The sequence below is a fragment of the Hydra vulgaris genome, chromosome 11 (assembly GCF_038396675.1).
Source record: "Hydra vulgaris chromosome 11, alternate assembly HydraT2T_AEP".
Classification (NCBI taxonomy): domain Eukaryota; kingdom Metazoa; phylum Cnidaria; class Hydrozoa; order Anthoathecata; family Hydridae; genus Hydra; species Hydra vulgaris.
Window position 1 is genome coordinate 1,230,476 of NC_088930.1, and position 14,525 is coordinate 1,245,000.

Consider the following 14,525-nt stretch of genomic DNA (forward strand, 5'->3'; position numbering starts at 1 on the left):
CCACTGATTTTAGGTTCTAATTATGACTTTGGAGATAAATAGAAACGCTTTACGACGTTTCTTGCACATAAATATATAGTTAAGAATAGAGATAGATGCAAAGCTGTTTTTACTTGTCTTACATTTATCAACCCAGTAGGAACAGGACGTAATAAAAACGCCTTGCAAACGTCTTTTAAACGTTTTGGACGCATTTTGAACGTTCAAAAGACGTCTTTTTGAGGTCCATTAGGTATGGAGATTACTTAAGTCTTCATAAAACCTAAAAGTTGCCCTCCCCCTCTTTACTAGATAATTTGAATCCCCTCACCCCCCTTCAATTGTCTAATGATATTATTATGGCAGTATAAAATTATTTTCTACTTCCATGATTACATATATTAAGGATTTTTAGGTAAAGAGTGGGGCGCGCCATCTAATGATTTTTGCCTTGATTGTTGTTATAGGTTTTGAGACAGCGAGAAAGATCGACTCCCGACTTAAAGTATAACAAAAATTCTTATCGCTTGTTAATTTCTGTCTCACTGAGTTACTGAAGATGATTCTTTTAGAAATTAATAACAACATAGTTGAAGAAGCATTAAGGTCGAGACTATCTAGGTAAGTTTTAGTTTAGCAAGAATTAGAAAGAAATTTATAAATAAAAATCTTATATGTAGCATGTTAAAATCAGGATACTTCATTATGACCGTACAAAAGGAGAAACTTCCAGTTGATGAAAAAATTTAAATAAGTGTTTTTTTACTAATTTTTTACTTGATCGAAAAAAAAGGGTCTAATTCAAATGTGTTTCTTCAGCTGCAATCTATATTGTCATAAAAATTGTCCAACTCAAATTCATTTCTTCAGCTATGGACAAATAATAAACATTACATTTTTTAAAATAAATTATAAGAAAATCAGCAGCTTTAGGTGTATACAGGACATAGCAAAATACTTTTTTTTTAAGGAGCAAGAAAGTCAACTTTATATGTTTTATATGAATCTTCTTTTTATTTGCAATCTGCAAAACTCTGTGCTACTACTTGTTTTAGTGCGCCAATGGCCGCGCATGTTCTCATTGGGGCTAGGTATATAAGCATTTTTGAATCACGGAAAAAAACTGTTGCTCTAATTTCTACCTTTGTTTTTTAAACAGAACATTATACTATTTAGCTTCTTGGGGAAGTCCTAGGCTTGATCAACACTATGCAGTACAAGCATAAGCATATCTATAATATAAGATAAAAATGAGCAGCTGATTTAGGTTGACTTTATACTCTAGATAACGTTTTTGTTTTTTAGATTATGGCTAGATTAAAACATTGTAAGGGGTAAATACTGTTAAAGATCAAACAGATAACAGGAAGTTTATCTTGCGTAGAAGTTTTTATTTCAATTTTTTTAGTTCATGTAAAAAATTTCCATACTAAGTTTAAAACATTATTCTGTTTTGATTCCCTATTAAAACAGAACAATGTATTAAAATAATTGCCATTGGTTTCTTTAGTGACTACAATCCTATTTTACTATTTAAAAAAAATTTTAAAACCCTACTATTTTTGACATTTTTTGTTAAACAATGCATCCTCATGAAAGAATAAACTCAAACTACCCCTGGCATATTATTTATGAATTATAAATCAGCTATCTTCGTTTTATTACAATAACATTTAACTAGAAGTTTTAAATCCATAGTCAAATGGTACCACCTAGTTAGCCATATAAGTAATTTTTAAGATAAATAAACTTTCCATTGTACTATCAAATCTGGATTGTCCATCATGTTTTTTTAGAGCTTGATTTTCAAGTTTTACCTTAGTCATAAGTTGTAGCAGTTTTCCTCATGGTAAGTCTATGGTTTTCTATTCTGCAGCTTTTTCTATGTCTTCTTGTGTTTAACTTAATTTATAACCTTGCCTGTTTTCCTTTCTTTTGTAATTTCAAGGTAAAGTTTATGAGAAACAATATTTTCTTATATTTTTACAACCTTGTCATAACTGCTTCTTTTTTTTTTTTTGGTGGTTTATCAACTTATTTGACCAAACAACTTGATAACCTTGATATCCATAATGCACTTAAATGAGGTATGAATTTTGAAAAAACAGTAGCACATTAGAATTTTTAGCATAATCATACTTTTGTGAGTTTATTCTTGGAGAGGAAGAGTTGTTTTGAATTCCTACACTTTTGTTTACTTTTTTATTTATTAGTTATAAGTGTGTAACAGGAAGTTTAATACTTCTTCTAGAGAAAATTTGTTACAATCAAATAAACAGTTATGATTAAGATGACACCAGTTAGACTGGTGTCATCTTTTAAATAATTTTTTTTCATGCTCTTGCCCACAAATTATTTGTTGCAATATTTTGTTGCTAATCAAAAGATTGAAAGGATGTCAATCTTTGGATTAGCTTTTTTTCCTTATCTGTTTTTGTTTATATCAGAGCTAGATATGCTAGATGATTGGTTGATAAAATTTTTGTGTTTTAGTAATTTATCAAGTAAGGCGGGTTTACCATCAGAAAACAATCTATACACATATATACATACATTATATAAAGGCCTTCGGCAAGTTATAGCCCACACCTGCCTCTACACCCATGTAATTCACTTTATGCTAGCAAAATAAAGCCAGCACAAAGTAATATTTTTTTTCGTAACAAAATATATTTTGTGTATATATATATATATATATATATATATATATATATATATATATATATATATATGTATATGTATATGTGTATATATATATATATATATATATATATATATATATATATATATATATATATATATATATATAAATATTCTGATTTTTTTTTTTTTAGTTATGAGATGTTTTTTTGTTAATATCAAGTAAAATTAATAAACAGGGGGAGGGGATTACTAAGCTTAGAGTAGGTGGGGAAAAATTCCAAAATTAATAAACATCTCTCCCATGGAGTAAGCACTTAAAAGTAATAAAACAAAATTATTTATATGCTTTATTTAATTATTTTATTAAGGTGTCACTTCAATGACTAGTTTTTTAACTATACAAGTGACACTGAACCTAATTTTGTAAAAATTAAATATTTTTATAAGCTCTATAGTTCTTTATTGTTGTTGTTTTGTTTTTTTTTTACAGTTTTTTGTTGTTGTCTTCATTGTTTTTTTAGTTTTTTATATGGTGTATTATAAAATTCTAATTATTTAAACTTATCGTGTTTATATAAAAATAATTAAAACTTTAAAAAATTTTACAAACAAATTTTTTCTCCTTTTTCTCACTCACAAAAATGTGATAATGAATAAAAATTTTGTTTGCATTTTTTATTATTGTGTAGTGATGTACTATTTTGTAAAACAATATTTAAATGTTTTTTTCTTTTACTATAAGTAAAGTATTTTATTTAAGTAAAGTATGACTTAACCTAATAAACATTAATAATTTTTTTTCTAATTATACTTTGCACTGGCTTTATTTTGCCCCTGTAAACTAACTTGCATGAGTGATTGCCTGCAATTCCTGCCAAGACCTCTCTCTCTTTATATATATATATATATATATATATATATATATATATATATATATATATATATATATATATATATATATATATATATATATATATATATATATATATATATATAGAGAGAGAGAGAGAGAGAGAGAGAGAGAGTCAGTAGTCAAAATGAAAAGTAAAATATGTTTACAATGCATTTTAGGACCTTGTCTAAAAGAGAAAGAACATCATTAAAAAACCCAGCCCAAATATGGTAACAGTATTCTATACAGGGACAAATAAGAGATTTGTAAAGGTAGAGAATAGAATCAGGAGAGAGAAAATGGCAAGCGCGATAAAGAGAAGCAACCTTAGCAGATGCTAAGTTAACAATCGAATGTATATATGGTCTCCATGAAATGTCAGAAGTAAATATTCATCTAAGAATGTAAAAAAGAGGACTCAGTAAGAGGGTTGCTGTTCATTAATATAAGAATGTTGACAGTATTGCAATAGTTGTTTGCAGTAATTAACTGAGTTTTTTTGGAGTTAAAATTAAAAGCCATTGCAAGCTCCAATCTATAAAAGAAGTGAGATCAGATTCAAGATTAGTCGTCTGCTCTTAGTGATTGAAAAGAAAAGACTTTCAGTCCAGACAGGAGTATTAAGTTGATTAGTCTATAAATAGAGCCACTTTAGATCTAAGGTTGTAAGGAAGATTAGTAAGAAGTTCTGAGTTCAATCCCTACCATATCTCTGGTTGTACTGAGCCTAAACTGTTTCTCCGTGCAGTGCCCTTGTTCCTCGAGGTTCCTGTTTCAGAGTTATAAAGTTGAGACACGGTTGTTATCACAAAATTAGCCTCCTCAACTGTAGTGGCCTTCTCATCCATGTGGAGGTAAATAATTAAAAAAAAAAAAGATGCAGTTAGCTATCTGCCCAAGGTATGTATTTATATCAAAACACAATTTCTCATCTTTATTCAACTAAAAGCCCAAGCCAGGGGCTTTTGGTTGAATAACGATGATTGAAGAAAAGTATTTTATTATTCATTATTTGTCATCATTATTGTTGCAGGGATTTTTTATCAAGTGTTTAAAACAAAGTTTGTTGAGAAATTCTCAAGCAAGTTGCCTCGATTGACCTAAATTTTTTTTAAACATTTTGCTAGTTTTCTGTTTTCCTTTTGCTTTCTTTATTAAGCTTTAATACTTTTTGTTATTTCTTTATGTTTTATATTAATGTTACACAATGTATTTGTGGTATAAAAAAGTTTTTTTCTTTGTTACCTGTTACCTCTTCCAATCTTAATTTTGCATGTACTACATGTTGCAATTGAGGCATATTCACAAGAAATGGTAAAATATTTCCTCACTTTGCTATTCAATTTCAAAGAAATACCTTTTCCAAGCAAAGCTCCAGCCATTCTAAATATACTTTTTTAATTAATAAGCATTATTTATTAGTTATTATTAGATATTAATCTAAACAGCTATCATATAGAAACATATAATTACATAAATGCATAGAAAACAATATTTAAATAAGTTACTTGTAAGTAAAATAATTGATCAACAAAAGTAAATTCTTGAAGTATTATGATGTTATAAATACTTTCAGCTGTTAAATCTTAGAAATCTTCAAAATATCATTTATAGAGAAATAAAGTAATTACCCTGTAAACCAAATCAATATAAAACATTTCTCAAAAAAATTCTCAGTAATAAAATAATAAGTAATAACTTACTAATAAGTAATAAACGAATAAAATAAATAAATAAAAAAGTAATAAATATTGCTTTTTTATTTATACTAACTCTGTAATAAAATAAAATTTTAGACTTAATGTTTTTAGTTTATAATTGGTTTATTTTTAAAAATTAATTTTCATAGTACAATGTATTTATATTTGTTTTATAAAGTTTCATCCCATTAAAAAATTTGATTTTAAAGAATTATGAAAATTTAAAAATATTAAATATAACCTTAAACCTGACCAAAACTTTGACCCAACCTGTTGGTTCAGTTTTCGTTCAAGTACATTTATCTCATTATTACCTATCAGTCAATGTATGTAGATTTCCTTTCTCTGCTGTCAGTTGTATACCTTTCTTTATTAGTGTACCATTTTTTATATATACATAAAAGATTAGGTTGCAGTGCTAAAAATAATGATCAATGATTGTTTATTTTGAAAAAAAGTTATGCGTATATCTCCCAATATCAATTCTGATCAATCAAATTTTATCTGTTAGAATTGTATGATACACTAATTAATTATAAATAACAAACTTAATAATAAAAAATTTAAATGAATTCAAAAACAGAAAATTAAAATTAATAAGTTAGCAACTAAATATTTTTGATTATTTTGTTGTAAAGAAACACTACAACAATCTTTAGTTTACATTATGATTTATTAAAAAAGCGCAAAATTTTATATTTGATTGATAAAAAAAAACAGTTTGAGAGCATAACAGGTTTTTTTTTTAACTTTAGTTTAAAAGTTAATTAAATGTTAATAAATTTGATGGAGTTTTAATAATAACTAGAAATGTTAGTATTACTTTTAAAGTCCAAATAATATATAATGTGAGCTTTTGATAAGTTAAAAAAACATTGTTTGAGAACATTAAACAGTTTAAGCAAAATAACTTTGCAAATAATTTTGAAAAACAAATAATTTTGTACACAAAAAAAATGGTTATAATAAAAACTTTAGATTTGTAAAATGTTGTTATAATGATCTCAACACTTTGAGATCATTAAATGTCGAAACAGTGAAATAGTTTTTGTGTCAAATATGAAAATTTGTTAAATATAAAGTATAATATAAGTCATAAAACGCAAGCAGTCTAAAAATAAGAGACAGTTCTTTCATTTAATACGAAAGCAGTATCTGAACCACCTGCTAAGAAAAAATGCTAATGTTTGGTTTGAAATTAAAAGTGTTGATGAAATAGTAAGCAAAGATTATGCTTTTTAGGTTCAGGTTTTAAAAGACTACATACCAGAATGGAACAAAGGAAAAGGGTGTGTTAATGGCAACACACTTCACTATTATATATACTTAGGAAACTTCTCATCAGGCATTTAAGATATATATGAAAACAAGAGGCATAAATTTGAGGCATGATTGATCAATTTGAAAAACTAATTAAGTTGCAGCAGGAAATGCAACTAACAGATGTTTAAACCTGTATTCAAACCATGAATAGTAAAGACCTGAAATCAGCGTTTTTTGTGGATTGTTAGGCTTTATTACAAGTTTACGGTTAGGAAAATGATTTGAAAATTACAAAAATTAAATTTTTTTTGTCCAGAAAATAATTTCATTGTCTGTTTATTCATATTTTTCATTTTACTGATCCGAAATAGAAACAAACATGGATAATTAAAAAAAAAAAGAAATTGATGATTTTACATTGATCAGTAATCTTTAAATAACTATTTCCAGCTCTAGGGTTGCTTTGGGGAACAGCTCAAACAAACAAAAAAAATGCGATCAGACAAAAGATTTGAGACATAAACTCAGATTTAAGCAGAAATCTTTTTCCGTATATATCGACAGTTCTGGATATTTTTTTCAACTTTTAGTTTTTCCGGATTTCCAAAAAGTCCATAAATACAAGTTTAAATTAATATTTTTGCAATATATATGTTTTTAAACTTTTTAAGTCATTTCCCTTATAAAAAAAAAAAAGTTTCAAAAAAGTTGGGAAAGCCAATAGTTTAAAGTTAAATATGAGGGAAATGAATTCCGGATTTTTAAAATACGACCTAGATGATCACTGTTATTTGCATAATTTGTCTCTGAAGTTTAATTAGTTTTTAGTTAGTTTTAGTAAGATTTTTGTCATTATTATTTATATGATGATTCTTTTTTTTTCTTTTTCTTACTTTTCAAATTTTATATAAAATTAATTTCAGGAAAACTATAAATATAATAAAAATATTTTTTATTCAGTCCAAAACCAGAAGCAATAGACATCAAAGTAGCTGGTAAGTTTATGATAATCTTATTTTATAATGATGATTTATTATGACAATGATTTATTATAATGATGTCATTTATTAATTTTGCTAGTCTTTGAGTTTAGGAATTTGATAAACACTTGCGATTTTTGAAAATAATTGCAGGTGTAAAAAACTTTTTTATTGCTCTGTATAAAAAATATGACATTGATCATCTACAAAAGAACTTGTTCTTTCTGCATCATTTTAACGAATATTTTTTAATTATCATTATTAAAAACTTCATTATCTTATTCATAGAATTATTAAAGCTTTCAATGAATTTCAGATTTGTTCAAAATTAAATTTTCGATTTTTATATTTTGCATTATATTTCAAAAAATTTTTACAGTTTTAAAATATTTTATATTATATTTCAAAAAACAATACTTCAGATAGTATCGGTCTTGGTCAGAAAGCGGTGTGATCGCACTCTCTTCCTGACCACTCAAATTATATTTAGTTGTGACATCTTGGCCACAGCTTTTTACATGTTTTGAGAACATTCAAATTTATATATGTTTCCATGTATGTCCAAAACATTTTGACACGCTAAAACAATTAAATTTGTAAAAAATATTTTGTAATCAAATGTTTTTATAGTAGCATAGCACTTTTAAACTAAGTGACAGTTTACTTTCATTGATTGTTATAAAAAGAAAATTTTATTTTTTAAGTTATACAAAGTTACGTAGGTTTTATTAAAAATTATATAAATAATTATAAAAAAATAAAGATGAATTTTTTATTCTTTAAATGTAAATGTTTAAAAAATATTTGTATGATTGATTTTATCAAAGCAAAACTTTCAACAACAACTGTCTTTTCAATAAATTTAAAAAAATAATGATCAAAGTTAATAAAATTATTAAATAAACATACATATATACATAGTGAATTACGAGTGGATGAACACTGCGCCAGAGGGTCCACATACATTAACATAAATATATATTTATATAAAGTGACTTGCGAGTGAACCAGCACTGCGCCAGAGGTCTATACAGAACACAAACATACAAATCAATGACGGATCCAGGGGATGGGGGTATGCATCTCCCCACCACCACTACCACCATCAGAATCTCCAAGTTCTAAATATCTTAGAAATTGAGGATTTTTTTTTGTTTGTTTGTTTTTGTTTTGTTTTAGGAGACACAAATGTGGTGCAAAATAAAAAATTATTTCAACAACAATATTTTCTATATTTCTTTATTTTAATTTGATTATAGTGAATATGTCTTGTAATGTCAATCAATGTCTTTTAACAGCATTTTTTATTTTATAAATAAAAGATAAATGTGGTTTTTTGCTTCTTCTTTTTTTTTAGATTTTGATGGATGTATTTTTCATGTTGGAAACAAAGATGGCGATAAATCAAAAATAATTGTAAAGTTAAAAGTTTTCATATATCAGATTTTTGTTATATAATTTGACATATATTTTTTGTTATATATTATGTTTTGAATAATTTTTATAATGATGTTAGTCCGGTGACAATCTTTATAAGTAGAGTTTTTTAATAGAGTTTCCACTCGAACAGAAGTTTATTAGCAATTATGTAAAGCTGTAATTAAGTTTTCACAACAATTAATGCATGAGAATTGAGTTGCCAAAGCGACAATATAGCTATCATAATAATAAATTTTTATAGTACTGGTTATGCTATGGTTGCGATAAAAAATCGTCGTTTCTGCGTATTTGAATCATGAGCAGTTGTTCTTTTTTTTATTAACAAATTGCTTCATTTATAATGACATGAAAGTATCTTAGTTGAATTATGATTATTTATTCAGAAGTGGGAAGAATGATTATTTATTTAGAAGTGGGGAGAAAAGCATTAATGCAGATAGTTTAGATCTGCCAACTATTTGACAGTTACAGAACAAGGGTGGGGAGAAATCTGATGGAGATGTTATGTTGATGGTGACAAATTTGATATAATATCAATACTATGCCTATTTTATTTTCTTCAAACTAAAAATAACTGACAAATAAACCTTTATATAAAAAAACTAACTTTAAAATAAAAATCTTTAAATGAATTTTTTTAATATTTAATTAATTTTAAAATATTTTTTTACGTAACTTATTTGTATATCTTTATGTAAAAGTATTTATATTTAATTATATTAAAATTATTTTTTTATCAAAATCTTTGCATCTTTTTAAAATTATTTTTAGGTCAGTATTTCATTGAAATTTTACAAACAATTGCAACAGCATGGAGCAGATGAAGTAACTTTTTTAAGACTTTCCAGAATCTAAAGAAATTTTTTAAAATAAAGAAAAAATTTGTAAAATTTATTATAACTACAAATAAATTTGTAAAATTTATTTTTCTGTTAATCAAAAAAAAGTTCACTAGACAATATAATTTTGGTTTTTTGCTCTTTTTTTTCATTTCAAAATGTTACAATATTTTAAAACTTTTTCACTATTTTTAGTTAATCAAGCAAATTTATGGTGAATTTCTCACTCAACCAGAACCAGGTTTAAATTTTTTGAGTTTAAAAATGTTTTGCAAGTTTTTATTCTCTCTTTCAAGGGATCGTCCATAAATTACGCAACGCCAAATATATTTAAAAAACAGAAGTAGGAGATATTAAGCTCTTTTACTCGGTGATTTTTATTGAACTTAATGGGCTCTTTTGATTTTTTATTTAAATTAAGACTCTGCCAAAGAAAACTTTTGATCTTTTGTTTATTGTGAAAATTTGCGTTACATAATTTATGGACAATCACCAAGGAAGTGCTGTTACATCAACTACGATTTTGGGTTAGGGCAGCAATTTTTGCTTTTTTTAAATTATTTTTGACTTTTTTCAACATAAATTTATTGTGGCATATGAATAACTTTTTAGGCTTTGATGTTACATTGCTTCTTGATTTGGATAAACTACCAGAAGATAAAGGTAGGAAATAAAAAGAAGAAAAATTGTTTTATATATGTTATATTATGTATATATGTTATATTATGTATATATGTTAGATAATGTTATATCTAAACATTATATGTGAATTAATATCAAATATGAATTTTCATTTATTTTATTGTCAGGGCAATGAGATCTTTTTAATACTAATAAGTGATTATTTGATTTTTTTATCAATAAGAACTTATAAAGAATAACGATAAGAACAATAAAGGGTTCGAAATGTCTCATTAAGATCCAGTACCTTTGCCATGTCTCTTAAGATCCAGTACCTTTTTTTTGTTGACTTCTAAAGTCTCTTCTAAAGTGATAGATAAGTAAATAATTATGATATTAGTATCAACAATTACTATAGAATATATATAGAACTTTTCAGGATTAATATTAATTTGAGAAAAAAAAATTGTTTCTTTAAAAAATTTATATTTTTATGTTAAAAAATTTAAATCGTATTACATAAAATTTAGAGGTTTCAACAATTTTATATATTGAAAATTTGTGTCATTGATAATAAGCATCGACGTTACCACACCAGCGGTAAATAAATTTCGGAAAAATGTGGTAAAACACATAATACGCATTTTTACCGCACTGCTGTAAAAATGCGTAATCTGCATTTTTACCGTATGCTGTAAAAATGTGTATTGCGCATTTTTATGCCTTTTTTTTATTACAGAAGTCGGTAAAATGCGTAAAAACAGTAAAAATGCGTAAAAATTGGAAATTCCGGTAATTTGTGGTAAAAGATAGTAAAAGTGATAATTATTATGGTAAAATAGCGTAAAAAATTACTTTGTTTTTATCAAGTCAGATAGTTGTTAAATAATCAATTACCTCCTAAAATTAAACTAGCCTTCTATATGAATACCTCCAAAAATTAAACTAGCCTTCTATAAGCTTGACTAAAGTCAAGAAAGACTAACAGTCTCAATGTTCTTACTTAAGCGATCTGATTAGTATAAAACCACTACCAAATCAAACCATCTTGAAGAAACTGTCTCTTTGGAATTATTTTACTAAGCTTGACAGAGAAGAGGATAACTCTCTGGCTCTTGCACTTTCTTGCACTTATTGCACTCTGCAAATCTGGCAGATTTGCTGAGTGTAATAAGTGCAAAAAAGTGATTAAGCTGCCTCAAGGTAGCATCAGTGGAGTTAAAGCTCACTTAAAGTATGTGTTTTACTCTTACTATAATTTAGTATATTTTAAACCACTGATCTCAAAATGTAACTTTATAGCATATTCTATATTTTGTTGGGAAAAAAATTGAAGCCAAAATTGGCCTCTCAAGATGGCGGCAATCAAAGCTTTTAGCAGGGAATGATGTACATCTTATAAGACTCTACAGTAACATTAAAGAGATAATTAAACAGAGTTTTGAAAGAAAGTATATTTTTATTTGAAACTTATCAATATTTGAGCTTACCATATAAAACTTGATTATGTCAGTTTCTTAATTTTCATATAGCAGTTCCTTATATCCGCCGCCATCAAAAAATTTTCTTGTGGTTTATGTATTTATTTTTTATGAACTTCTATCTACTACTGAAACAAATGTTTTCAGTAGGAGGTAGGACAGTTACTGATTTCAGGCATAATGTAAAACCAGAAAATACTAGCATGTTAGTTTTTGTGAGTGAAAATTACGCAAGGGTTCCTTCTAACCTCAGCGATTAGGAAAAAACTTGCGAAGAAGAGCCATATGAATTACCACATGTCACACCACCAACTAAGAAAACTCACCAATAGGGAAAATCACATAGTCAAACTGAAACTAAAAAAAGAAGTGCACCTGAAAAGACTTCTCCAACTCTATCAGATACCCAAACTGGTCCTGAACCTAAAGAGCAACAACAGCTACAGTTAAATACTCAAGAGAGTCAAAGGACTCTAGCTTAACAAGAAGGGTATGAAGGGACTCAAGGTAAAGACCTAAGTCAAAATGTGTCTTTGTTTATTCCAATGACACTCCAGCAAAAAAAAAGTAGAAGCAAAGAAGGAAAATTAAGTAATTTAATGAAGTCGAATTGGAAGGGGAATGAGAAAAAAAAGTAGAGAGCATCTGAGCTTGCAAATATTTTATTAGAGACAGATGATGAAATATCTGATGATTAATTTTTTATTAATAACTTGTTTGTTTAAACTGTAAATGTAAAATTTACTAATAGAAATACACAAAGCAATTTAAAAAATCCTTGTTTAGTTTTTCGGTAACCAGAAAAAAAACAATAAATTGTGATAAAAAGCAGTAAAAAGTGATAAAAGCTGTAAATTTGCGTATTATGCATTTGTACGCAAATTATTATTTATAAATTAATGCGGTAATTACGCATTTCTGCGCAAATTTATTCATTTTTACCGACGGTGCGGTAACGCCGATGCTTAATTGATAACAATGATAAAAATGTTATTATTATATTATGTAGCTCAAAAAGTTATCATTTTTTATTCTGTAACTGAGAAGTTAATTATCAAGTTGTCATTCTGTAGAGTCACATTCTTTTAGTGATTGCTCTTTTGTGCTCAAAATTTTTATATCTATATAGCTTTTGCATGGCAAAAAATGCTTAGGAATTTTCACCCTCAAGTGTGATTTCTGGTTCAATTGCAACTTTTCAAGTCCTCTTTTATTCACTTTCTAGGTTAAAATATGTCTTTCTCATATTCTAGTAATTCTATGTATATAGTGGTGTCAAATGGTGCAGTAGGTGTTAATAAAACACTAGGAATGTGCAAACCATTGTGCAAATAAATAATGGCAAATAAACATTTTCAGTGTTTTATACTTTTATACATATTTTTATTTTCTAATATTGCATATCATATATCCCATGGCTTTTCTAAATGCATAAATTTTTTTCTTTTTTAGAACCTCTTATCAAAAAGATTGGTTTATTAAAGCGTAATTGTTTTGCTTCTGTTTTTGAAAGGTATTTTAATTTTCTTGAAAAAGAAGAAGATAGTAAGGAAACTGCTGTAATACATTATCGTGAAGATGAAACAATGTATGTAGAGGCAAAAGCAGACAGAGTTACTATTATATTCAGTACTGTCTTTAAAGATGATGATGATGTCATTATTGGAAAAGTATTTATGCAGGTTTTTAGTGAATATTTATTTTTTATTTTTTTGTTATTATTAGTTCTTTAATTAATTATTTATTAGTCAAAAATAAGGGTAGATTCATATATGTCAGTTAAGGTAATAATTTAATTAGAGTAGATTTAATAATGCTGTAGTGGTGTAGTGGTAGAGCGCTCGCTTCATAAGCGAGAGGTTCCGAGTTCGATTTCCACCACGTCCCTGGTAGTACTACGCTCAACTTATTTTTTCTCCGCGCAGCGGCCGTGTTAGTCAAGGTTCGTGTTTTGGAGTTATAGAGTTGAGAGATAGTTATAACCACAAGTATCCTCCTCATCTATAGTGGCCTTCTTGGCTTTGGGGAGGTGAGTTACAAAAATAAAAAGACATCTAATCAAGCTATCATTGTCATCATGAAACCTTTCTTATTTTTACTTTTTTAACTCAAATTTTACGTAATCTTGTATAAAAAGAGTATAATGAAATAGTATTAAAGATAAATTTATTAATTGCAACGTGTGATTTTATTTATGAGAGAATTAAGTATTATCTTATTATTTATGAAATTTAAAAAAATATTTAAACAACAATAGAAATAAAAAATAAATAAGGAGTTTAAAGAATATATATTTTCTTTGGAGTTTAAAAAGTTTTTTTTTTCATAGGAGCTTAAAGAATTTATCTTTTCTTAGGAGTTTAAAGAAGGTCGGCGTGCCAGTCAAACAGCTCCACAAGTATTGTTTAGCCATAAAGAACCACCACGAGAACTTGAAGGAACAGATGCTGCACGCGGAGACAATATTGGATATATTACATTTGGTATATATTTCTATTTATTTGTTTAACACTGTATAGAGTGCTTATGTGTGTATGTACATCTTGGTGATGCATAGACTTCACTTACCAATTTCTTTATGGTCATTATTTTCTTTCAACAACATTTTCCCCAAGCATAAGTTATAAAAAAAAACAATATTAAACTATAATATTAATCTATATAAGACACTGGTGTCCAATTTCTTG

The 14,525-nt window shown here is 26.8% G+C and overlaps 1 protein-coding gene across 1 annotated transcript in view; it reads left to right on the top strand.

The window, feature by feature from the left end:
- Nucleotides 1-444: 444 nt before the first annotated feature.
- LOC100208227 (actin-related protein 2/3 complex subunit 2) overlaps nucleotides 445-14,525 on the top strand; it is a 21,312-nt gene continuing 7,231 nt past the window's right edge. The window contains exons 1-8 of the mRNA XM_065809761.1: nucleotides 445-600; nucleotides 7,438-7,472; nucleotides 8,815-8,873; nucleotides 9,669-9,722; nucleotides 9,932-9,977; nucleotides 10,349-10,399; nucleotides 13,291-13,520; nucleotides 14,195-14,321. Of these exons, the coding sequence (XP_065665833.1) occupies nucleotides 539-600; nucleotides 7,438-7,472; nucleotides 8,815-8,873; nucleotides 9,669-9,722; nucleotides 9,932-9,977; nucleotides 10,349-10,399; nucleotides 13,291-13,520; nucleotides 14,195-14,321 (664 nt within the window). The 5' untranslated portion in view covers nucleotides 445-538. The remainder of the gene's footprint in view (nucleotides 601-7,437; nucleotides 7,473-8,814; nucleotides 8,874-9,668; nucleotides 9,723-9,931; nucleotides 9,978-10,348; nucleotides 10,400-13,290; nucleotides 13,521-14,194; nucleotides 14,322-14,525) is intronic.